The 26364-nt window shown below is 47.6% G+C and overlaps 1 protein-coding gene across 21 annotated transcripts in view; it reads right to left on the reverse strand.

Moving 5' to 3' along the window:
• The window catches only part of NUMA1 (nuclear mitotic apparatus protein 1), a 79642-nt gene that overhangs the window by 9221 nt on the left and 44057 nt on the right, over positions 1 to 26364 (reverse strand). For 13 of the 21 annotated variants that reach the window (XM_063641237.1, XM_055282751.1, XM_063641240.1 and 10 more), the window contains 13 exons: positions 24916 to 24989; positions 17679 to 17764; positions 12462 to 12541; positions 11245 to 11327; positions 10522 to 10602; positions 9404 to 9491; positions 7721 to 7844; positions 6772 to 6929; positions 6372 to 6489; positions 6159 to 6276; positions 5667 to 5807; positions 4392 to 4514; positions 878 to 4243 (listed from right to left, as the gene is read on the reverse strand). In XM_063641237.1, the coding sequence (XP_063497307.1) occupies positions 878 to 4243; positions 4392 to 4514; positions 5667 to 5807; positions 6159 to 6276; positions 6372 to 6489; positions 6772 to 6929; positions 7721 to 7844; positions 9404 to 9491; positions 10522 to 10602; positions 11245 to 11327; positions 12462 to 12541; positions 17679 to 17764; positions 24916 to 24957 (4608 nt within the window). In that variant the 5' untranslated portion in view covers positions 24958 to 24989. Of the gene's footprint in view, positions 1 to 382; positions 425 to 877; positions 4244 to 4391; positions 4515 to 5666; positions 5808 to 6158; positions 6277 to 6371; positions 6490 to 6771; positions 6930 to 7720; positions 7845 to 9403; positions 9492 to 10521; positions 10603 to 11244; positions 11328 to 12461; positions 12542 to 17678; positions 17765 to 24915; positions 24990 to 26364 lie in introns of all 21 variants that reach the window. The other 8 variants (XM_055282743.1, XM_063641234.1, XM_063641236.1 and 5 more) reach the window with 1 other exon arrangement.

Raw genomic sequence — 26364 nt, forward strand, 5'->3', positions numbered from 1 at the left:
ACAGGGTGATTCTGCTGTTCCTCTTAGTTGGGTATCCTTAACTATACACAGCACTTGGAAAGTTTTAGAATCCCAAGGATTGTGTCTGTCATTGGTTCCAGGTGGGAAAGATGAAGCCAGTGCTACCTCTTGTCCCTGATAGGCAAATGAGAGAAGGTGCAGAAGGGTGGAGAGGCCGACCTGGGACGGGTGGGATGAGGCCTGAGAGAGCCCAGCACACCACACTCCTGGGCAGCCTGGGCCTGGATTCCATGGCTTGACCCTGCCCCCTTCACAAACAGTTCACAACAGGAGCTGGCGGAGGCAAGCTGCAGCCGGGCTCATGCACTGAGACTGGTCACCGTTTAAGCAGCCAGCATTTAGCGAGGACCTCAGGCATTACCTGCTTAGTTTGCTCTCTCTGAAATATCTCTAGCTGCTCCACCTGTACATGGGGGAGAAGCAACGGAGACAGAGTGAGATGAGGCCAAAAAGGCACCAGCCCTGCTGCCAGGCTGACCTCACTGAGGCTCTGATACTTTCCCCTAAGGAGCTAGATTGACAGTAAGTTTAAAAATGCCAGTTAGGCTGATTCTAATCCCCAGTGGCTCCTGAGGCATCCAGTGCAGGTGTGCCTCTGAACAGGCTGGTGGTCATCACAGCTTGACTCTGTAGTGACAGAGCCTTCAGGGGAGGGGAGGCCACTGACATTTTCTTTAAGATGACAGGGGCAACAGACTTGAACTCCACCATCCACCTCTCCTTTTCTGCCACCCAGTGAATGAGGAAAGGCAAGACACTCCAGTGTAGGAGCCAGAGGCCCTGGAACACAGAGGATCGATGTCCCCGCGCTCTCAGCTCCTGATCTTTGGGAGCGTGGTTGAGCTGACTACCTTACCTGGGCAGTGAGTTTCTGCCTCTCTTCCTGGAACCGCTGCCTCTCCTCCAGGACCTTGACCTTGGCACCCTCATACTTGGCGGTCATCACCTCCAGCTCCCGGGCAGTGCTCTGTGCTTCTCGCTGCACCTCAGCCAGACGGGTCTCAGCATCAGCACGTACGGCTGCCAACTCTTGGACATACTTCTCCCGGGCCTGGTCCAACTCCACTTCCAGAAACTGCCGGCCAAGGTTGGCCCGCTCACCCAGCCCCCGGTTCTCCTCTGCCAGCAGGCCATGCGCCTTCTTCAGCATGCTCAGCTGCTCTGCATAGCTGGCCTTCTCTGCCCGCAGCTGCTGAGCTGTTCGCTCCTGCTCTGCCACCTTCTGCCGCAGAGGAATCAGCTCCCCAAGCTCCCGCTGGGCCCGCAGCAGCTCTGCCCGCAGTCCCCCAGCGGCCTGCTTGCTCTGCTCCAGCTCCTCACGGTGGCGTTTCTCGGCAGCGGCCTGCTCGGCCTGCAGCTGCTGGCAGAGGTGCTTAGCTGGCAGCAGTTCACTCACCAGGGCCTGTGTGCTGGTGTGCTCGAGCTGCAGGGTGGAGAGGGCCTGCTCTTTCTGGAAGAACTTCTCCTGCCATGCCTTCAATTCTTGGCCCAGCTCCTCCGCACGCTCAGCCTGTGAGGTCAGCTCCTGCCGCAGGTTCTCTGAAGCCACCCGCTGTTTCTCGGCCTCCTCCCGGAGGCTCTGCACCTCCTCCCGCAGAGCAGAGCTGCGTTCTGCAGCTCTGGCACTGTTGCTGGCTGTCTCTGCCTGCAGCAGGCGCAGTCTCTCTTCCAGCTTCTGGCTCTTCTCTGACTCGGCCATCACCAGCCGCTTCAACTCCTTGCTCTCCCCCTCCTTCTCCAGGACCTGGCGATTCAGGATGGACACCTCCTCCTCCAAGCTGCTGATGAGGCTATTTTTCCTCTCAGCCTCTTGCCGGCCCCGGGCCACCTGGGCCTTCCACTCATCTTCAGCCTTGCCGTGGTCTTGTACCTTGGTGCGGAGGGCAGCCAACTCCCGTTGGGCTGAGGCTAAGGCACTCTGACTGTGCCCTAGCTCCTGGGCCTTCTCCTCTAACTGGCCCCGCAGAGTCTCCAGAGCACTGTCCCGCTCAGCCCGGGAGGCCCGCTCAGCCTTGAGGCTGCGTTCCAGGCTGTCAGCCTGCTCCTGCTGCTGCTGGCATTGCTGCTCCAGCTTGCTCACCTCTGCCTGCAGTGCCTCCAGCTTGGGGCCTGTTGGCTCTGTCCTGCCAGCAGCCTCAGATTGGCCTCCTGAGCCAGATGCGTGCTCCTTTTCTTTCTTAGCCAGCTGTTCCTTCAGTTGCTTCATGGTTTGCCGAAGTTCCTCCAGCTCTTTTATCTGGGCTGCCTCCAGACCACGAAGCTTGGCCAACTCCTGGTCCTTGCCTTCCTTTTCCGTCAGGGCATGAGCCAGTGCCTCTTGCAGGGTAGCGAACTCCACACGCTGCTCGTTGAGGGCATTCTGCAGCCGCATCTCAAGCTCTGCTCTGGCTGCCTTCTCCAGGGCAAGGTCAGCCTGGGCACGGCCCCGCTCCTGGGTCAGCCGCGCCACCTCCCTTTCCTGCTGCCCACGCTCCTCCTGCTGCTGCCCCTGGCTCTCCATCAGCGCAGCCCGCAGCCGCTCCAGCTCATTGCCCATCTGCTCTGCCTCCCGCTCCATAGCCTGCAGCGCTGCCTGTGTGCTGCAGAACTGGCGTCCCTGTTGCTCTTCCAGCCACTCGGGCTGTCTGTCTCCTGCCCTCGCAGGCTCCTTGACTAACTCCTGGGAGGCTGTTTCCTGCTGCTCACCTGCCTTGCGCACCAAGGTCTCCAAGCGGGCCACCTCTTTGCTGGTGGCAGCCATCTTTTCCTGCAGAGTGGAGAGGTCGTCTGCAAGCTTCTGGGCCCTGACTTCCTTCTCTTGGACCTGCTGGAGTGCTCTGGCCAGGTTGGCATGGAGCTCAGCTAGTTCATTCTGCTGCCGGCTTATCTGGAGCTCACTGTGGGATTCTATGCCTGCCACCTTCTCCTTTGCCTCCTGCAGCTCCTGGCGGGCCTTCTCACATTCCTCCTTCAAAGTCATCAGCTGTTCCTGGAACATGGCGCCATACTGCGCCTCCTCTTGCTGGCTATCCTCATACCGCTCACGCCAGGCAGCTACTTCTTTGACGAGCTGCTCACACTCACTCTCAGCTGTGCGCTGGGCAGCTATGGCCTCTGCCAGCTCCCGCCGCAAGACTTCAGTCTCAGCCTGATGGGCCTCCCCAAGCTGCTGTAATCGAGCCTCCAGCCCCTTGCGCCCAGCCCTCTCTTCTTCCAGCAACTTTTGTTCCTGCTTATGCTGCTCCACCAGGCTTCGGGTCTCTGCCTTCAGCTCAGAGATACAACGCTGCTGCTCTTCCAGGGCATCTGCAGCCCTGCGCTTCTCCTCTTCAAGGCTGCCCTTGGTGACCTTCAAGGACTCTTTGAGGGCCTGGAGCTGCTCCTGGAGCTGGTCCTTCTCCTGGGCCACCCTTTCTTTCTCGGTTGCTTTTTGCTGCTCAGACCGCAGCTGGAACTCTAGCTCTGCAACCCGGGCCTGGGCCTCATGCTGTTCCTGGCGGGCTGTCTCAACACAGGCCCGGAGTTCCTCCACCTTCTGGCTCAGCTCTGCCTTCTCCTGCTGGGCCTGTGTCACTGAGGTCTGGGCACTGTCCTGGGCTTCATTAGCCGCCTGAAGTTGCTGCTGCAGAATCTCCAGCTTGGCAGCCTTCTCCTTCTCCAGTGCCTCCAGCTGCTGGAGAGCCGCATCCCGCTCCCTTAAGGAGGCCTCTCGCTCCTCCGCAGCAGTGGCCAGTTGCTGGGCGTGGTCCCGCCTAGTTGCCTCCAGCTTCTCCGCTACCTCCTTCAACTGCTGCTCCTTCTGCTTCAGGCTACTGCTCAGCTGCTCCACCTGGTGGCAGAGGCCCTGGGAGGCCTGTTCTTGCTGTTGTAGGGTCTGTGCTAGCTGGGCCTGCTTCTCTTTGGCCTGCTGCTTCAGGCCAGCCAGTTCTTGATCCTGTTGCTGGATGGTGGCATTGAGTGTGGTGAGCTCAGAGGTCAGAGAGGCCACCTGGGCAGTCAACCGGGCCCCATGAGCCTGGGAGGCCTGCTCCAGCTTTTCCTTGGCCTGGCTGAGGTTGGAGATGGAGCTCTGCAGGTCGGCAATCAGACTAGACAGCTGCTGCTTTTCTTCTTCAAAGTGGTCCCGCTCAGCAAGCAGCTTGGCTTCCTGCTGGCCTCGCTCAGTCTCCAGTGTCTCTACCCTGGCTTGGAGCTGTGTGTTGTTTGCAGCAAGAGTGGCTGCCTCTTGCCTCAAGGTTTCCAGCTGGTGGTATAAAGAGATAAACTGGGATCAGCATGACTCCTCAGTCACCAAGCCTCCTCTAGAAATGGAGGAACACCAGGAACCCAAATGTACTGAATGTTGAGTCCACACCAACCCCCAGCACACAGGTCTTCCTGTGCATTCCTACCTGCAAGACATCACCCAGCACCTCACCCTTCTCCTGGGGTGGGTTCTCCCGCAGCTGGGACAAGTGTTCTTCCAGCTGTGAAATTTTTCCCTGAAGGATTTCGTTCTTCTCTTCAAGGCATTTCTGGGAGTAAATGAGACCCATGTGAACAGAGAGGGGGAACAGGCACCAGATTACCACACAAGCCCTCATAAACATCAACAAACATGGGGCCCATCATCTTGTTACCAAGATCTCCTTTTGCCCTGGCCTAGAAAAAAGCAGAAACCACGGAACTGGGAGCATGAGGGACCTGACTCTCTAGACCTAGTTCTAAGGCAGAATAAAGTCATAATGTAACCTGCTTACTACTTCCCCAAGGCTGCTGAGTTTACTTCAAATTTCCTTACCGTATACCCTTCCTCAGATAAGTCTTGAGTCCTAGATTATCCAAATCACCACCAGCTGCCCACCATCCTCTGGGCAGCAATACCACTGGCAGCAGCTGCAGTACCCCCGAGTCCCAAACCCACTTCTTCACCACTGTTCACTAAGCACCTATAATAGGCTATGCTGGGTGCATCCCTGAATTTTTTTTTTTTTCTTTTTTTTTGAGACAGTCTTGCTCTATCGCCTAGACTGGAATGCAGTGGCGAGATCTTGGCTTACTGCAACCTCCACCTCCCAGGTTCAAGAGCTTCTTCTGTCTCAGCCTCCCGAGTAGCTGGGACTACAGGCACGCACCACCACACCCAGCTAATGTGGGAGGGAGCTATTACTATTCCTCTTACAGAGCAAGAACCTGAAGCAGATGCTAAGTGCTTTGATCAAGGGCTACATGGTTATTAGTAAGTGGCCAAATTGGGTTCTTACCGATAGTAACAATAACTGGTTCACTGAGAGCTTACTTTACACTATGCGATGTGTGAAGTGCTTTATATACATTTTCTCATAATAGGTGATGAGGCAGCGACTCATTATTACTTCCATTTTAGGGAAAGGATGCTTAGAAAAACAGCCTGATTAACTTGTCCAAGATCCACATCTTGTAAACAGCAGAGATGGGATTGAAAGGTGTACTATAAAGTGAGGGCATTGACTGGGGAAAAAAAAATAAGTTAAAAAAAAAAAAAGGTGTACTAGACTGAAGCCCACAATCTTTCAATTACAGCACACTACTGAACCTTGAAGAGAAAGCAGCTTAATACCCAAAGGCCCAGAAGAGCACAGTGGTAAACTGGACTTAGCTTTGCACATGTGGTCAAGACCGTGGCTGTGACCCCAGCAGAGGGTTACCTTGTCCTGCAGGGCTGCGCTGAGCTCCTTCTCCAGTTGGGCCTGCTTCTCTAGCCACTCCTGAGTGGCCTTGCTGTGCTCCTCTGTCAGCTCATTGAGGGCATCCTGTAGCTGCTGCAGATGACTGGCAAACTCCCGCAGCTGAGACGGGCAAGTGAGAATCCCCATCACCCAGAGTCAACGCTGACCCCACCACTGCTGTCTGCTCCCAGAACCCCAGGGGCTGGATGCCTCCAATTATTCTGCCAACCCTCTACAAACCAATCACAGTCATCACACCTCTAATTCAGAACTACAAATCAAAATTTAGGGTCACAACCCAGTACCCGGGAAGCAGCCAATTATGGGACAAGGAAAGGGGCAAAATAGGTCTCTGGAGAGACTGAAGCGTAAGACAGGTGCTGGGACATTCTTCTCAACCCTCTCTTGGGGAGCCTTCCAGACCACCTCAGCCCTGAGGGGCCTCCATGCACACACCACCTTAACACGCACCTTAAAGGAAAGGTCTCCATTCTCCTCTGAAAGCTTATTGATCTTGCGATCCATCTGGCTCTTCTCTGTCTTCAGGTCCTGGCACTGCTTCAGGGTTTCATGCAGCCGCATGGTAAGGCTGTGAAGGAGGGAAGCAGTGAGAAGAGAGCATGGGCTCCTGACTGGGTGCAAGGAGGGGCTGGGGCCTGGGAAGGAATGCAGGGAGAGCCGTACCTCTCATTCTTGTCACGCAGTTCCTCAAGCTCCTTGGGCTCCAGTGGGCTGGCCGCCTGCTTCTCATTCAGCAGGGCTAGGCGGTCAATGCGCTGCTGCATCATGGCTATCTGTGCATCTGCCCAGAGTGGAGGGAGGAGGAGAGGAGAATCAGCACAGAACTATGTGCAGGAGGGGAAGGGAGGAGGCGGCATAGGGAGGAGGAAGAATACGGTATCCAATCTAAGGGAAAGAGAAGATGGGGTCAAAGACAGAACCTAGCTTCCAGGAGGTCAGCCTGACCACAGGCCCAGAGCTGAGCTCTGAGCTCCAGGGGCCAGCAGAGGGGACAACACGGGAGGCCAGGGGACATCCTTCCGGCAAGTCTATTCACACATCTGCCAGTGTGCCAGCCACCTACCCTTCTCGGTGAGGAGCTTGCGGTTCTCAGCTAGCTCCAGCTCCAGCTCATCCCTATTACTTCTCTCATCAGCAAGCTGCTTCTTCAGCCGTCTCATCTGGAACTGTGGGGTCTGCAGGATATCACCCATGGGAGAAGCTGGAGAACCTGAGAGAAAGCTGAGGAGGGAGAAGGCCCATATGCATTGGTAAGAGCCTAAGATCTGAAGCAATCAGCAACAGGCGGCAGGAAGGGAGCGGGGTCTATGGAAGTGCACACTAGCAGCTGGGAGGCCTGTGCACCTGGGTTCTGTTTGCAGTGCTACCTCAAGCCTCATGACATGATCTTGGGAAAACTTTTCTTCTCACTGCCTTAATTTCTTTGTCAGAAAAAAAAAAATGATATATTCTCCTTGGCTCTGCAGAGATGTGCTAAGAGAAGGGACTTCATCGTAGTCTCCGAGGAAGAAGGGTATTCCATAAACAGGGAACAGCTTTTGAGGGAGGCCTTCTGCGCATGACAAATCCCAACCAATTCCCCCAGTTAATACTGGGTGAGGTGAGGAGATCCCAGATCTACAGGAGACTCTAAGCACTCCCAGAGGCTGGTCAACATCTTAACTCTAGGCCGGGCGCGGTGGCTCACGCTTGTAATCCCAGTACTTTGGGAGGCCGAGGCGGGCGGATCACAAGGTCAGGAGATCGAGACCACGGTGAAACTCCGTCTCTACTAAAAATACAAAAAATTAGCCGGGCGTGGTGGCGGGCGCCTGTAGTCCCAGCTACTCGGAGAGGCTGAGGCAGGAGAATGGCGTGAACCTGGGAGGCGGAGCTTGCAGTGAGCCGAGATCGCGCCACTGCACTCCAGCCTGGGTGACAGAGCGAGACTCTGTCTCAAAAAAAAAAAAAAAATCTTAACTCTAGAAGTTAGGAATGTGAGGAATGGATGCATGCGGAGGCCCAGAACATACTTGTTCCCACTGGAAGAGGAGGCAACCTTCTGTAGCTCTAGGAAGCAAATCTCCCTCTTGGCCTGGTGGCTAGGTGGGGAGAGCTCTTCAGGGAATGTGCTAGAACAGGTAGAAGGCACAGGAGCTGGAGGTAAGAAATAGACAAAACAACAAAGGTTAGTAAGAAGGTGAAAAGATTTGCACCTTTATGCAATCTGAGAACTCACCTTAATGGGAGTGAATCCATGGATACTTATATGTAAACTACCAAGGAAGGCACTGGGCAGAACCTGAAACCTGCTGTCTGGGTTATCCAGAGTTCCGTGTCTCTAACCAAAATCAAGTGCAGGCTTTCCATTTCTACAGAGCATCACACTACTCAGAGCACAGTGGAGTGAGGGTGTCCTCTGGCTCAGAAACTGCACCAAGTGCTCAAGCTTTTTCCTCAAGTCCATACTGCAGAGATGGCTTGGGGAGCCCTGAGCAGGATCTCCTTGCAGCCCCCAACAACCTTTCCTATCAGAGCCACTGGCCACCATTTGGAATTCTTTCTCCCTGAAGCCTTGCACCTCCAAAATGCCCTCCTCCTCAAAACCCTTCTCTTCCCTTGGTTTCCGTGACCACTTTTGTAGGACTCTCCTACCTCTAATCACCCATTCTTAAGTCTCCTCATCTGCTCCTCCCTCCTCTACCCACCCTCTAAGCTCCCAGAGATCTGATGGGGCCTCCTGGCTCTGCCCATAGTGCCCATGGCTTCAGTGGCCATCCAATGCTACTTGCAAACCTATCTTTTGGTCCAGAGCCTGCTCCTGAATTCTGGACTCACATTTCCAACATCTCTACCTGAAGGTCTCATGAGGAACCTGAATACAAGGAACATCAAACTCAACGGCTAGAACTCGCCTAGACCTCCTTCTTACATTCCTATCATCTACCAGCTGACCTCTTCATCAGAAGACCAGCAGAACAATCACTCTTTCTACTGTTGTGCCAGCCGAGACCGTTGATATATTCCGTACTTAGATTCCTTATCATATTTCCTGGTTTATGTATCTGCCTTTCCACCTAGAACATGTGCTACATGACAGGAAAAACATTTTTTAAAAGACTGTGGGCCAGGCACAGTGGCTCATTCCTGTATTCCTAACACTTTGGGAGGCCGAGTTTGAGACTAGCCTAATCAACATGGTGAAACCCCGTCTCTACAAAAAATACAAAAATTAGCTGGGTGTGGTGGCATGTGCCTGTAATCCCAGCTACTCGGGAGGCTGAAGCAGGAGAATTGCTTTAACACGGGAAGTGGAGGTTGCAGTGAGCTGAGATCGCACCACTGCACTCCAGCCTGGGCGACAGAGAGAGACTCTGTCTCAAAAAAAATAAAAATAAAAATAAAAAGACTGTGTATTCTCAACTTCTAAGCCTAGAGTAATGATTGTTTAAAAAATAAAAAACAAAAGTAGGTATGATCACTTGTAAATATCCTACATAACTGCTGCCAGGCAGCAAGGAGGAGCTCCATAGGAACTGAGATGATACAACATGGCCCAGAAATCAACCTATTCCATTACACACACTTTTACTGAGCATCAACTCTGCCTTGTGTTGGGACAGAAACAAACCCCCACCGCACTTCTTGACAACTCAGGATCCTAGTATTCCCCATTTCAGAGATGAGGGGATTCTCAGGAGTGTGTACCTACTCACCTTTCTGTAGGAAGTTCTCTAGGTCCTCATTAAGGTTTAGCCCATCTTCATGGTCCAGCACAAATTTAAGAATGACAGCCAACTCAGCCTGGGCCACAGGGAGAAAAAGAGCATCACTTAGGTGTTAGGCCTCTGAAGGGATGGCTGCCAGGAGCTCCACCCTAGGAGCCTGCTGGATCCCATTCTGCCTCTCAGAGCTGAGGTCCTATGACCCAGCCAACAACATTCAACTAGAGTTATGTTCACCCCACTTGCCCCCTTCCCTCCCACCTCCCCTCAAGATGTACCAAAGTCAGAGTTCCTGACTGACTTAACTCCTGACCACAAGTGAAGTGACTGTTAAGGAAAGTAACACAATCAGAAAGTCGCTTTTATTGTTATTGTTGTTAAGAAACAAGATCTTGCTCTGTCACCCAGGCTGGAGTACAGTGGCACAATCATAGCTCGCTATAACCTCCAACTCCTGGAGTCAACTCCTCCTCCTCAGCTCCCCAAGTAGCTAGAACTACAGACACACACTGCCACACCCAGCTCAATTTTTTAAAAAAATATTTTTTGTTGAGACAGGGTCTTGCTATGTTACCCAGGCTGATCTTGAACTCCTGGCCTCAAGCAATCCTCCTGTCTCGGCCTCCCAAAGTGCTGGGACTATAGGCGTGAGCCACCACGCCCGGCCAGGATGCTTTTATGTATAACTATGTTGGCCTCTTCCAGATGACCCTACCAGAGGAAAGGATGAGATAAATGAAGTGAAAGTTTTGTGGGAAAAAAAAAACCACACACACACACACACACACACACACAGAAACACATATAGAAACAGAGAATAATTTCTATGTATTATCCTAAAACACATTACAGTTAAATATATGCACATAAAAAAGGACTTGAAAGTACATCCTTTAAAAAGTTAGCAACCTCTGGGAATGAGTTTATCGGCAACTGTTATTTCCTTCTGCATGCTTTTCAATGTTTCCCAGATTTTCTATGATGACTGGTAATAATTGCTATAACTGTATTTTTAAAAAGACCAGTATCTGCTGTGCAAAGAAAAACAAGTCAGGTGAGGTGAAGCATGGGCTAGGCCTGCTAGGTGGCATGGAGGCACAAGGGCTTACCTGAATTTTATATTCAAACTGTTCCCAGTCCCTGGGACTTTTGGAGCTCATGGTAGAGTGGTATAAGAGCAGCATGGTCATCTAGAAGCCAAAAAGGAGGCAGTCACTGAGTGGGGCTGTCTCTCTTCTCAGTGCCCCCATTCTGGGCTGTTCTGGGGACTCTGAGCTATTCTGGTGACTCTTCTAAAAGTCCTAGAATTCAGCAACCCCGGGCCACCATCCTTAACAGCTCCAGGAAACACTTTTTTTAAAAAAATTAAGGACACAGTGTACACTGTACAAAAAGCTGAGCGCCAAGATTCCTGCATGGCTCAATTCCTGGACTCAAGGAACCCTGGGTGTGAAGCTTTAGGTACCCTCTATAGGCCAGCACCCAGAAAGAGCAGAGGGAATGACTTAAGACTGAGCTATAATAAAAATATGGTGATAGCCGAGTGAGACCTGATTTCTGCCAGGTCTCCACCGAGGCCCACGGTAATGGTCTAGTAAACCATTGTTTGTTTCATAATCTCTGTCATAAGATCATGGGCTCCTAGAATCCTTGGGCTAAATCAGCCTCTGCCTCAAGACAGGTGGCTGTCTGGTTCTACCTCCAACGTACTAGAGCCCCAGAAATAAAGCACCCGTCATCTCCCCTTTGGTTAAGAGAAGGCCCTGCAGGGTCCCTCAGGTACCATCACTCCAACCCTATCCCGCCTCAACAGTCTGGTATTCCATAGGTACCTTCGCCAGTTCCAGCTCTGATCCCTCTAGCACCTTCTGTGCAGACACCAGGCATTCTGGAGAAGAGGGATGTTTTTGATTTTCTGCAATGACAACAATGTAGAAAATAGGGTGAACTTCCTGGGAACCATACCTGAGATCCCAGAACACTTAAATCTGGGGAGCAGAATGGCTATCTCTGGTGGGGCTATGAGATGTAGGGCTCCTTACTCCTATGGCCTCTTTCCCCTGCCTTACAATTTTCCATCTGAAGTCAGTTCTATCCTGGGTCAATCCAAGGGCTACAGGGATAATGGAAGAAGAAAGCAGCCTCGGAATTCACAGCAACTCTGGGTCATGCCGTTGCACTCTCCCACCCACTCACCAACTCTCTCTCAGCACCACAGAGGAAGAGCCCAGAGATGCCAGGTCATTTTAGAATCCTGTTCCAACTGAGGTCACAGAGGAAACCTATAGCTGAGTCAGAAGAGGACAACTAGGGATACCTGACTCTTACGCCGCCCGAGGGTCTGGGCTCAATTACTAACACCTTGCTTTATCTAAATATAGCCTCACCTGTCCTATAATTCTCTAGGGGTGGAGATGGCAGCTAGCTCCCCATGTCAAAGATGAGGACTCTGTGGTCTAAGGCTGGACAAGGGGAGGGGAACTGAAAAGCACTGTACTAGAAGCTTTGCATGTGTTCTTATTTAATCCACCCATCCACTTGAAGAGCAGTTATCATCTCCATATTACACATAGGGAACGTATGTCCAGAAAGGTCACACAAGCAGTGAGGGGGGTCAAGATCAACCTTAATCTGCCTCTGCCCCTACACCTATCGCCTAAGCAATTCATTCAAAGTTATCTGGGAAAAACAGTTTTTCTTGCAAGGGAAAGAGAGTCATTCTCTCTCTTCTGTTTCCTTGAAGTTGGGGAGAACAGAAACTTAAGGTGCTCAAAGAGTTCAAGGTGATAGGTCCCAAAAAGTAACCTTCTGGCTCCACCTACATCTCCGAGAAGGGCTCTGGGACTGAAGGGACACTCTTCTTACACCAACTGATGAAGGCATCACAAGACCCAGGGGATCTGAACCAGCTGTTTTCATCTTTGTGTTAAAGAGTGGGGCGCCTTGAAATTTTTCTCCTCCAGACACCCATGAACTAGTTCCTCTGGACTCTCCAATCCCATGAGCTGAGGAAGCAGCTTCTTCATAGCTGGATAAGAAAGGTGCTTACTCTGCAGAAAACTGCACACAAAGTCCAGTCTCTCTGACACCGGCTGCTTCAAGATTTGCTGTCCCTCTTCAGTGCCATGGCTAGAAAAAGAGCAAGTATTAGGACCAGAGTATTCACCAATCTTTGCCTCCTTGCTGCTGCATTTCATACTACCTCCCCATTCCTTCCAGTCTTGATCTCTGCTGGATCTGGAAGAGATCCAGATCAGATCCTGGAGGCAGGTGACAGATACCAGGACACCATTTATCCAGATGGAACTGTGTGGTGGGTGGGAAATGGGAACTTGAGGCATGGGGTTCTTCTGGAAAAGATGACACTCTGCCATCCTATTTGCAAACATAAAAAAGCTCTGTGGAAAGGGGCCGAGAAGAGATGGAGGCAGCACAGATGAATGGGAAGCTAGATTACACCATCTGGAATGGCTCAACTCTAAACTGTCAGGAAGCCTTGAGAACACACCTAGGGTAAGAGTGAGAGAAGACCATGGGGAGGGAAAAACATCCAAGAACTAAAAGAATAGGAGGAAACAAGGCTCTGAAGTGACAGGGTGAAGTTCCCCCACTAGGCTGAAGGCTGAGATGGCAAAAGCCTCCCAGAGGAGGATCCCAGGGACTAGTGTTTTGTTTGTTTGTTTGAGACAGAATCTCGCTCAGTTGCCCAGGCTGGAGTGCAGTGACACGATCTCAGTTCACTATAACCTCTGTCTCCTGGGTTCAAGCAATCCTCCTGCCTCAGCCTCCCAAGTAGCTGGGAATACAGGCATGGACCACCACCACCTGGCTAATTTTTGTATTTTTAGTAGAGATGGGGTTTCGCTGTGTTGGCCAGGCTGGTCTCAAACTCCTGACCTCCACCCACCTCGGCCTCTCAAAGTGCTGGGATTACAGGCTGGAGCCACTGCGCCCGGCCAGGACTAGTATTCTTGATTAGTGTTTCTTGTCTGTACTTGCTTTACTGGAAGAGCAGGCAGTGTGAAGAGAGCCATGAGGAGAGGGAGACAGCAGGGGGAGCTCTCACATAGCCCAGGAGGCTGAGGCAGGAGAACTGCTTCAACCCAGGTGACAGAGATTACAGTGAGCCGAGATCATTCCACTGCACTCCAGCCTGGGCGACAGAGTGAGATTCTGTCTCAAAAAAAAGAATACTAGTCCCTGGGATCCTGCTCTGGGAGGCTTTTACCATCTCAGCCTTCAGCCTAGTAGGGGAACTTCGCTGGATCCCCTAGCTAACTGCAGTTCCATTTTCAGAAGCAGCAGGTGAAATACCACTTCAAGTTAGAAAGCTGAATTCTCTAGGCTACAGTGGGAGATCCTGATTAGTGGGCTCCTTGCTTCTCAGAACCTAAACCCCTAGTTCTTAGCCAACTTTCTGGAGGGCAGGGCAAGCCCAGAACCTTCCAATGCCAGAGACATCCTGCAAGCACAAGCATCATCCAAGCCAAGACTGTGAGTGTACCTCCCCCCATACCCCATGTGATTACAAAGGCTTCTTCCAAGTGAACCCCCGCCAGAGGCACTCTTTCTGGATAGTTGGTCTGAGATCAGAGACTCCTACAAAGTCTTGAGGAGATGCTAATCTCTTACAGACTCCCAAATGAGCCATTTTCCCTACCCACCCACAATCTGGAATGTTGTGACTCCTTGGCTCAGTGTAGAGTAATATTTACCTCAGAGTACTCCATTAACTAAAAATAAAAAGAGGTTCTCAGGTGAAATGTTTAAGAAATGCTGGGTTAAACAAAACTGAACATTTTTTATAGAAGAAGATACAACATGCATTATTTCCTAAACCTATTTGATCACAAAACCCTTTCCCTCCACCCCCCACAAAGCCTAGTGTAAGTAAAGCTGCATGGAGCATGCTTTGGACAACAGTAGTCCTAGAGAAATCCAGCCCATCCTTTAAGACTGTGTTGAAGTCTCATCTCTGTCAGGAAGCCATCCATAACTCCTGCCAGTCATGCCTCAGCTGTCCTCCAGGTCTTCCTGCAGCACTCATGAATGCAACTGCACCATTTACAACTGCCCACTCCAACTGCACTAGCTGAAAGCCAGGAATAAAGTAGGTGCTCAATACATATGGGCTGACTGACAACTGAGGGATGCTTTTTACTGAGAAGAGCAGAAATAAATGTCAGCAAGACAAAAATGTCAGAACTGTAAGTTTTCTGGCAAAATGCCTCCACTATACTCTGTTATTCAAGCCTCACAGCTATCAAACAGATGGGACAGCCTTTTTTGCTTTAGGCTATTCACGCACAGAAGAACCGAAAGGGAAACTTGTCAGAGGAGTTGATCCCAGTTAATTTTCCCAGAGAGAGGGCCAATTGGCCAAGCAATTAAACCCTCCTCAACTCCCACGGCTTATTTTTTTTTTTTAATTTTTTTAAAGAATTATTTTTTAAAGAATTATTTTTCTCAGGGTGCCCCTTGTCCAGTGTGCAGACAGGAGCCACCCAACTCCCGCAGCTTCTATCTACCCTCCAACCTTGCCACCCTCTGCTGCCTTCTGCTGAGAACTAGGCTGCTGATTTAGGTTGGCACCAGTAGCAGTATCAGGAATGTAAGAGCCAGAACATATTAACTAAGAACCTCCATTTCCCAAAAGGAAGCTGGTCTGCACTGTCCTGGATCTGAGATGGAGATTAGCGTTAACCTGGGATTTCAATATCGCCTACCTCCAACCCCCGTTTCTACTGCAGCCTAGGTTCAGGCAACACCCTAGAAGACAACTTGAAAATGAGCATCTTGAATTTTTGACCCTTCCTATGAAAATTTCCTACCAGGTTATAAACCTACAGTGGCTAACCCAAGAACAACACACATCCTTACTCTTGGGCACATCTACTGCTCTTGTCACCAGGACAAGGAAATTTCTCTCTTCAAAAGCAAAAGCTCCTTGATCTATTTTGAAGTCAAAAAAGCATGCTGCCCCATAGTGTGTGTTATAATACAAGGCATATTATACCTGGCTGCTTCATTTTTAGTGAGGTTAAAATTAAACAGAGAGTTAGGTATTGCCAGACTAATGGTTTTACCAGCCATTAATGTCAGGTGCCTGGATCTATCACTTCCTTAGGGTTTGCAAAATAATGATTTTCAATAGAACTTGCAAAATGCTGACTTACAGGTGGTACACAACCCCAACTATGAAGTATCCTTGCCAAAAAAAAAAAAAGAAAAAGTGAATCAAGCTTAGATCTAATTATCAGTATACAGGCAACAAGGAGAATAGTGGAACAAGTTAAGCCATACCATAATAATGCAATTAACAAAATCCAGGATTTAAGGATTTCTATAAGATTAAAAAAAAAATGAGGTGGTGTCAAGTGGGGAGAGAAAAAAGCAGGAAACAAAACTGATGAGAGGAAATGACCCCCTGATGAAAGATCTTAAACACCAGGCTGAAGATTCTAGATTTCTACCTATTAGAAATGAATACTCACTGAGGTTTGATGAAGAGTCACTGAAGTGTCACAAAGAAAACAAGATTTGAGAAAGATTCTTGAGAACTCGTGTATAGGAATGAACTGCAATAAGGGCAGATTACAGAAGAACTAGGCCATGAGGGCCTAGTATCCAGAATGAGGCAGAGGGAGGGACGCTGGATGTGAGCAGAGAGGATGATGACCAATTAGAGATCAGCGCCAAGGAGAGAGAGAAGTCAAGATGATGTTGAAATGTCCTGCCTTGGTAACTGGGAGAGAAAATGGTAGTGTCTGGACCAAAATAAGAATAGTGACTTCTTTTAGAGGTACTAAGGCAGGTCCTGGTTAGAGCCATATGGAGTATTAAAAAATCCTATAAGATAACCCACGACTAACACACACTTCAAATAAAAAACCACTTTAGCAGACCCATCTGTCCTGGGCTACTTGGCCCCACTAGACCTTGCTGATAGAGAATACCAACTCATGTCTTCACTCAACAAACATTAACTAAAACCTAATCAATGTAGCGTCCTAAGCTAGGTAGGGAGGACCCCAAGATGAATCAGACACAGTTCTGGCCTTTGATAAGCTTAATTCTACCTTCTTTCCCTATCAATGAGCTGTTACCTATGAATAGGTAGCTAAAGTGCTTGCTTCACAGAGATGTGAGTCCCTGATACCAGTTCCTAACTGCCACATATGGCACATAAACACCTTCAACACTTCAGTCTATCCTTGGCCTGGGGCAAACCATTTTTTTTTTTTTTTTTTTTTTTTTTTAATATTTTAACTAGTTTATTCAGCATCAAGAAGGCATCTGCTCCAGATAAACAAAGGCTCAGGTCTAGTTTCTCCCTTGAAGTACCTCTCCCTCACCAGAATTCTGATTAGTCATTTGTCCTGTGACCTCAGTTCTCTGATGATTTAAGTCATTAGTCATTTATCCAACTTTTTGTCTTGTGAGTATGGAAGATATTTTCTATCTCTGTCTCTTTGAGCTAAAACAGTGGGGCAAACAATTTAATGTACTTTCTTAAAAAAAAAAAAAAAAAAAAAAAAAAAGACGACAACTGACCTATGCTTGGTCCCAGAAAGGTAGGATACTGGGAGGAAGCCCCACTCTATTCATTTCCCAGATAACTGTGACGTTCAAAGGAAATGTGCTAAAGACACAGACCAAAAGGCCAAACTACAATCCTTGCTGCAATGGTAACAACAAGCTTATTATGCTCATGGACCTCAGAAAGCAAGTTAATTGAGGCAGTAAAAACCCCAGAAATGTATTTATTTTATAATGGCTTAGAAAGAGGCATATCTGTACTGTGCTAACAACTTAGACATGAGATTTCTAAGTGTTTCTTCTTTCCTTCAGATGTGAGAGCTTCCCCTTTCTTCCCTCAGAAGGTTGCAAAGAGGGCTTGTGGCATAGGGTAGGGATGAGTCAAGAAAGGAGGGTTGTAGAGGCTTCTGGTGAGACAAGAGAATGGGGAACCCAAGAGTGAGCACTTGGAAGAATGTGAGGGTGTGGAGCCTTGGAGGTTCTCCTGTGCAAGAGTGCAGAAGCCTCATGATGGGACAAGCATGAAACCTCTTCCATGGAGTGGCACAGTGACTGGAAGATGAGGTCAATGTATTCTTGCCTTTAGGCCCCACCCTGGCTTATGATGTCCCAATCCTGCCCCTGATTTCTGGTCATAGCCATCACCAAGTAAAGAGAACAAGTACAGCCCCCACCTCAGCAATCAGCTTTGCCTTAGAGGCTAGAGAGGGGTATGGTGCGTACTCACATTCTGTCAATGATCTTGATGAAGATGCTGCAGTCCTGGAGCTGCAGCACAGCCTCCACAGGGTCAGCCACATGCAGACTGTTCACCTGTGAATCAAAGCAAACAGCCTAGTGAGACCATTACAAACGCCAGAAGCAATGTGGTTTGCTCCTTTTCCCAGAGGCTCAATGTGAGTGCTTACAGTTGTAGGCTACAGGAATACAAGAACTGATGATTCTCAGGTTTTTAATTTCAGGAAGGAGTGCTGTTGCACTCACTCATCCAGTTACAGCCATCTGAAATGCAACCATCAGAGAGCCCTTCCTTTGGCTTCAACTAAATAAAAGCTTAAACTCTCCTAAGATGTTCTAGCACTGGACATTTTGGAAGGATACACCAATAAATTGGTACTACCATTGCTTCTAAAGAGGAACTTGACAGCAGGGAGTCTGAGGTGGGAAAAGAAAGGCTCTTACATTATAACTCTCTGTAGCTCTTGAATGTATTATAGGTCTTTGTATTTCTTGAATGTTTACATTATAAGTGTCTGTATCTCTTGGATTTTTATATTACAGCCCTTTGTGGCTCTTGAGTTTTGAAATATCTATTCAAAACTTAAATATTACATATATGCTATACACTCCCACAAAGATATAAAATCTTATTAATACATTTTTATTCTTTCCACACATAAAGCTTTGGCTGAGGGGAGAAGGGAAAAACAATAGGGGAACAAGATGATTTTTTAAAAAGGGGGTGGAGGGAGCCAGGCACGGTGGCTCACACCTGTAATCCTAGCACTTTGGGAGGCTGAGGCGGGAAGATCACTTGAGCTCAGGAGTTCAAGACCAGCCTGGGCAACATGGTGAAACCCTGTCCTTCAAAAAATACAAAAAATTGGCCGGGCGCGGTGGCTCACGCTTGTAATCCCAGCACTTTGGGAGGCCGAGGCGGGCGGATCATGAGGTCAGGAGATCGAGACCACAGTGAAACCCCGTCTCTACTAAAAATACAAAAAATTTAGCCGGGCGTGGTGGCGGGCGCCTGTAGTCCCAGCTACTCGGAGAGGCTGAGGCAGGAGAATGGCTGTGAACCTGGGAGGCAGAGCTTGCAGTGAGCCGAGATTGCGCCACTGCACTCCAGCCTGGGCCACAGAGTGAGACTCCGTCTCAAAAAAAAAAAAAAAAAAAAAAAAAAATTAGCCAGGAGTGGTGGCACATACCTGTAGTCCCAGCTACTTAGAAGGCTGAGGTGGGAGGATCACCTTAGCCCAGGGAGATCGAGGCTGCAGTGAGCTGAGATTGCATCACTGTACTCTAGCCTGGGTGACAGAGCAAGATCCTGTCTCCAAAGGAAAAAAAAATAAGGAAAGAAAAGAAAAAAAAAAGGCGGGGGGTGGGGGGATGAAAGAAGAGGAGCTGGGAATTTCAAAGAAAAACTTTTTAATTCTAATTTAGTTGCCTGTTCCCATTCTTTGGCTTCAGATAGGCATACATCTAAATCAGTTTTTACCACTAGAATATTCATCAGGGGTCACATACATCAGGTACACAGGTTATTCAATAAGTATACACGGTCGACCTCTACAGGAAAACCTCATGAATTCCACAGGCACTAAAGTTCAGAAGTAGCCTGGGCTGAGGTTTACCTTTTTATTACTATAGGAAGAAAGGGTTTGCTAAGTTAATTATTCACATATTCAACACTAAGAGGGGAGAGAGACTGAGCCTGCTTTAAGAAACAAGGTATTTTAAAGAACTTCAGCATAGTGGTTATGTGCAGACAACTAGATTCTATTGCTTATAAATGTGTTCTCTATATTTGGTCTGGAAGCCAGTACATATACATTTTGGGCCCAGCTCCTCCACAAACTTGCCAGCAACCTTTGTTACAAACTTTATTTCTCTCTGCACTAGTTTTCTCTTTTGCCAAATGGATGGAATCCCTACTTTATCTACTTCAAAGGACCAGTGTGAGCTCAAATGGGATTATGGATGCAAGAACACATTAAAAAATACAAAGTAGGCCAGGTGCAGTGGCTCACACCTGTAATCCCAGCACTTTGGGAGGCTGAGGTAGGGGGACTGCTTGAGGCTGGGAGTTTAGGACCACCTTGGGCAACATAACAATACTCTGTCTCTACTAAATAAATAAATAAGCAAGCAAGAAAGCTGGACATGGTGACATGTGCCTGTAAGTCCTAGCTACATAAAAGGCTGAGGTGGGTGGATCATTTGAGCTCAGGAGCTGGAGAAGTTACAATGAGCTATGATAGTGTCCCCGCACTGTGGCCTGGGCAACAGAGTGAGACAGCTCAAAAAAAAAAAAAAAAAAAGAAAGAAAGAAAAAAAGAAAAAGTAATAAACATAAAGCACTATTATGGTTAATAAAATTAAAATAATGAAGTAGATATTACATTTGTATTTCTTAATAGTTAAGTTAGCTGCATGCACTATAGAATTAAGAGGATTTTTAAAAATCAATGATTCCTCTACAGACATGATAGTATTTATTTCAGTTAAATACTTTCACATTTAAAAACAACTTTTAGGCCAGGCACAGTGGCCCATGCCTGTAATCCCAGCACTTGGGGAGGCTGAGGTGGAAGGACTGCTTGAGGCCAGGAGTTCAAGACAGCCTGGGCAACAAAAGGAGACCTTGTCTATACAAAATAATAATTTTAAAAAATTTTTAGCTGGGTGAGATGGCTTGCGCCTGTATGCTCCTGTAGTCCCTGCTACTCGGGAGGCTGACGTGGGAAGATCGCTTGAGCCTGGGGGTCAAGGCTACAGTGAGCTATGATCACACCACTGCACTCTAGCCTGGGCAACGGATTGAGACCCTGTCTCAAAAAAAAAATTAAATAAATAAATACAACTTTTAGGCTAGGTGTGGTGGCTCATGCCTGTAATCCCAGTGCTTTGGGAGGATGAGGAGGGAGAATCGCTTGAGGCCAGGAGTTTGAGATCAGCCTAGGCAACGTAGCAAGACCCTGTCCCCAAAACATTAAAAAAAAAAAAAAAAAAAAGAAAGAAAAAATAGCCCAGCATGGTGGTGCATGCCTGTGGTCCCAGCTGCTCAGGAGGCTAAGGTGGGAGGCAGAGGATTGCTTGAGTGCAGGAGTTCCAGGCTGCCGTGAGCTATAAAACTGCAACTGCATTCCAGCCTGGGTCACAGAGCAAGACCCTATCTCAAAAAGAGGAATCTTTTAGATGAATCCAAATTAAAACAAAAGTTTTTTTAATGTGAAATAAAATATGACTTATTGACATCTTAAAGAGTTTGCTAATATATTTATAACATATTTATACTGTCTTTTGAAAAAAGCTCAATCTAATTGGTCAGAACAGGTCATTCTAAGTTTTCTAGGAAGATTCTGAAAACTTCAGGCCAAGATTCCATTTTACCTGCAGAAAATGAAGAGACTGCCAAGGCTAAACCATCTCCTATCAATACCTGCAATCTAGGTAAAACATTCAAGGACTACGGATGCTTGTTCACTAACAAGACTAAAAAATCATATCAATTAGCTGATGTAAAGTCTCCTAAGGAATCTGGATTCATCACTTATACCAATTAAGTAATAATCCAGCCACAGTTCCTTTCATGGATACAAAAAGATTTTTCTTCCTGTGAATTATTTTTGCTCTCAGGTGAGAAATCATTTAAAAGTTGAGGAAGTAGAGAAGTTCCTTCATCTCTAGTCAGGGCATAAAACATGAGAGTGAGGACCAGGCTCACCACATAACTCAAGAGTTGCCTTTAAGGATTGCAGGGTTGCTTAAGGTTGTCAAATCTTAAAATATCCTGTAACAGTTTATTCATTATTAACTGCTGTTTACAGAATAGTTTCAAGCTATAATTTAAGTACCAATAAAATAAACCACTAATTTATTTTTATGTTATAAATTACTGAAAATTCAGAAGACAAAAAACAGAGCTCCCAATAATTCTAGTATTTTAATACAGGTACTTTTAGCATTTTGATGTATTTCTTTCATTTTTTCCTAGGTAACTTTTTTAAACTGTAGTTGGAATTATCACGTGTGTGTATGTTCTATGCCACTCTTCTCATTAACATAACAGATGCATTATTTCATGCTACTAGTTTCATAAAATTTGCTTTGGCTCCACAACTTTTGTTTAAATTGAAAAAATTCTCTATACTATATTTATATATATTTTTAAGAGACAGGCTCTTGCTATGTTATAGGTTGGAGTGCAGCAGCTATTTACAGATGCAATCATGGCTAACTGCAACCTCAAACTCCTGGGCTCAAGCAATTCTCCCATCTCAGCATCCCAAGTAGCTGGTAGATGTGCACTATTGAACCCGGCATATATAACTATAACATTTTCATGCACGTTCTTTGTTGGTTTTTTTTTTCTTTTTGAGACAGGCTCTCACTCTATTGTCCAGGCTGGAGTGTAGTGGCACGCTCACAGCTCATTGCAGCTTCAACCTCCACAGCCTCAGGTGATCCTCCCACCTCAGCCTCCTGAGTAGCTAGAACCACAAGAGCACACCACCACACCCAGCTAATTTTTATATTTTTTTGAAGAGACAGGGTTTCGCCATGTTGCCCAGGGTGGTTGCAAACTTCTGAGCTCAAGTGATCCTCCACCTCAGCCTCCCAAAGCACTAGGATTACAGGTGTGAGCCACTGCACCTGGCCTCATGCATATTTATCATGACTTTTCAGAAAAGGATATAAGTAGCTTCTATAAATAAAACTAGTCTTAGGCCAGGTGCAGTGGCTCATGCCTATAATCCTAACACTTTGGGAGGTCAAGGCGGGTGTATCACTGGAGCTCAGGAATTCAAGACCAGCCTTGGAAACATGGCAAAACCCAGTCTCTACCAAAAATACAAAACATTGTATTTTTTGGGGGGTCACATTAAAATTGAGGTCAGATGGCCGGGCGCGGTGGCTCAAGCCTGTAATCCCAGCACTTTGGGAGGCCGAGGCGGGCGGATCACGAGGTCAGGAGATCAAGACCATCCTGGCTAACACGGTGAAACCTCGTCTCTACTAAAAATACAAAAAATTAGCTGGGCGTGTTGGCAGGCGCCTGTAGTCCCAGCTACTCGGGAGGCTGAGCCAGGAGAATGGCGTGAACCCAGGAGGTGGAGGTTGCGGTGAGCCGAGATCGCGCCACTGCACTCCAGCCTGGGGGACAGAGAAAGACTCCGTCTCAAAAAAAATGAAAATAAAAATAAAATTGAGGTCGGAAGTTTGAGACCAGCCTGGGCAACTTAGCAAGACCCTATCTCTACGAGACCAGCCTGGGCAACTTAGCAAGACCCTATCTCTACAAAAAGTTTTTAAAAATTAGCATGGCATGTACCCCTGTGGTCCTAGCTACTTGGGAGGCTGAGGTAGAAGGATCACTTGAGCCCCGAAGTTTGAGGTTACAATGAACTATGATTACATCACTGTACTCCAGTCTAGGCAACATAATGAGACTCTGTCTTTTGTTTTAAAAAAGAAAAATGGTTGGCTCTCCAATTGGCCCTGATTAATCAGTACTCAGGGTGAATATTAAAATATCCTGTGTCAACTAGCATGCCCAGGAAGTATTTTAAATATCAAGAACTATGATTTATTGAGATAATATGCTAAATGACTGCATGTATGTGGGTACTTGTGCACACTAAATGTATCTCATTATCCTTATAATAACCCCATGAGGTATTTTATTTTTTCATGGTGCCAAGAGAAAGTAGAACTCTATGAGGTATTTTAATTTAAAATCATCCCCATTAAAAAAAATGATACTAGCCAGGCGTGGTGGCTCACACCTGTAATCCCAGCACTTTGGGAGGCCAAGGAGGGGGGACCACGAGGTCAGGAGATCGAGACCATCCTGGCCAACATGGTGAAACCCGTCTCTACTAAAAATACAAAAAAATTAGTTGGGCGTGGTGGTGCGTGCCTGTAATCCCAGCTACTCGGGAGGCTGAAGCAGGAGAATTGCTTGAACCTGGGAGGCAGAGGTTGCAGTGAGCCGAGATCACGCCACTGCACTCCAGCCTGGCAACAGAGCAAGACTCCATCTCAAAAAAAGAAAAAGATACTGAGAGGCCAACTTGCCCTGGGTCAGAGGGACCAGCGCTGTGATTCTATGCTGGGCATGTGACTCTGAGGCCCATATTTATCACCACACTCCATGGTCTCCTCTGTTTCTTTAGCTTTATTTATTATTTATATATATATTTTTGAAACATGGTCTCACTCTGTCGCCCAGGCTGGAATGCAGTGGTGCAATCATGGCTCACTGCAGCCTCAACCTTCAGGGCTCAAGGGATCCTCCCACCTTAGCCTGCCAAGTAGGTGAGACTACAGGTGCACGACACCATGCCCAGCTGATTTTTTAATTTTTGTAGAGACAGGTTTTTGCCATGTTGCCCAGGCTGGTCTTGAACTCTTGGGCTCAAGCGATCCTCCTGCCTCAGCCTCCCAAAGAGCTGGGATTACAGGTGTCAGCCACCACATCCAGCCTCTCTAGCTTTAAATATCCAATGCACTGTATTATTTTTCCATTTCCCATTGTCTCTGGCAGAAAATATATGAATGATCTAGCAAAATAATTTTGATGAAGTAATGGGCAAGGCAACACTTGCTGATGGACAATGGCAACAGACAGAAAGGTGACAAGAGAGTGATGAGAACCTTGTCCTAAGATTAAAGGCCTTTGAAGACCAAAGTCCCTGCATATGTTGGTCACCAAGGTCAGCATTTACCCTTTTTTTTTTTTTTTTTTTTTTTTTTTTAATTTTTCAGACGGAGTCTCGCTTTGTTGCCCAGGCTGGAGTGCAATGGTGTGATCTCGGCTCACTGCAACCTCCACCTCCTGGGTTCAAGTGATTCTCCGGCCTCAGCCTCCTGAGTAACTAGGATTACAGGAGCCCGCCACCACACCCAGCTAATTTTTGTATTTTTAGTAGAGACAGGGGGTTTCACCAGCTTGGCCAGGCTGGTCTCGAACTCCTGACGTCAGGTGATCCACCTGCCTCGGCCTCCCAAAGTGCTGGGATTACAGGCATAAGCCACCGCGCCTGGCCCACGTTTACCCTTTTATTCAGAAAAATACACACGGAGCAGATGAAAATGCATTTCCATGCTGCCTAAAGGAAAACTATTTAGTCTAGAAATGAGAAGACTTTACATAGCCCTGGCTCCTACAAAACTCCTCTCCTAACCCTCTCGAGCTTCCTGGAGAAGTATAGCCAACAAAAGAGAGGAAGACTACTTACCCAAGAGAGGAGTGCGGCCCCCCGGGTGGCGTGGAGTGTCATCTTGGTGATACCAGACAGTCACTCCAATGCACCTGGAACCCAAGAGAGGAAGAAAAGCAGTTAATCATATCAGAGATCCATGATCAAGAAATAAAGGTGAAACGGTTCCATTTGCCAACTCTCAACACTTGAATCACTCTTCACTGAATCCACCAAGACACCATAGGAATTTTTAGAAAGCTGAGTACACATGAAAATTACTATAGAGCTTATATCAGAGACGACAGGAAAGAATTGTGCATTTAACTCAATGTCTACCCCATGTAATTTTTCAGTTCCACAGAAAATACAACATTCAAAGCTGGCCTTCAACCCCACTCTTTGGGACATGATGCCCTTAAATTTGGGACATGATGTCCTTAAATATGGAACAAACATGGTTTTCAGACAGACCTGGGTCTGGATGCTGATTTAATGTGACCAGGGTCATAGGACCTTAGACAAGCAACATAACCTCTTTTAGTCTTTTTCTTTATCTGCAAAATGGGATCCACATACACCTGTCTGGGTTATTGTGATGCTTAAAGATAAAGCAAATAGTACAGTGCCTGGCACATGGTAGGTTGTCAATAAATAATTACTGTTCTTAAGCAGAAATGTTGATTTCCAGCTCTTTCTACAGGTACCCAAATTGTACCTAACAATACCTAAGTCCTTAGGGAAACTGTTCTAGTTTCTGGATTTTTATATCTTCCACAGAAATGTCTCACAAACATGGTTCAAATGGGGGATTGAGAATATCCAAACGTAGGTCTCTGGATGAGGTCAAGCCCAATTCCGGAGGAGATCCCATGGGACATTTAATGAAAATTAGGCACCTGTCCTGGTGTTCTCATCCCCAATTTCCTTTCCCATTGAGATTCTGCCACTTGCCTGCCAAACTACCCAAGAGACCACAGGCCAGATAACTCAATATTCACCAACACCTCCTAGCAGCCCTTACAATTTTCACTCATCTCCAGGGGCACAATAAGCCCTGCCCCTCATCTCCTGCCACATGTGCTCAGTCTGTAACTACTCTAGAAGAAGGAACAAGAGTAGTAAGAGCCACATCGCCTGTAAGTCTCCCCATATATTAGCATCTCCAGAGTGTGGGCTCTGTGGAACCAGTCTACTGTATGCAAGTTGGAGGATAAAGAAAGACACCATTCTTGCCCACAAGGTGCTCACTGTCTAGTAAGGGAAAAAGATACAAAAATCTGAAAATTCATTTCCCATTATCTCTTGGTCCTTCCTATCCAAGTACACTCTGTTTATCAGCCAACCGAAAGGTATTTTGTTAGTTCCTAAATATGATCATCCTCGCTGGGAGCAGTGGCTCACGCCCGTAATCCCAGCACTTTGAGAGACCCAGGCGGGTGGATCGCGAGGTCAGGAGATCGAGACCATCCTGGCTAACATGGTGAA

Source organism: Symphalangus syndactylus, chromosome 6 (assembly GCF_028878055.3).
Source record: "Symphalangus syndactylus isolate Jambi chromosome 6, NHGRI_mSymSyn1-v2.1_pri, whole genome shotgun sequence".
NCBI lineage: Eukaryota > Metazoa > Chordata > Mammalia > Primates > Hylobatidae > Symphalangus > Symphalangus syndactylus.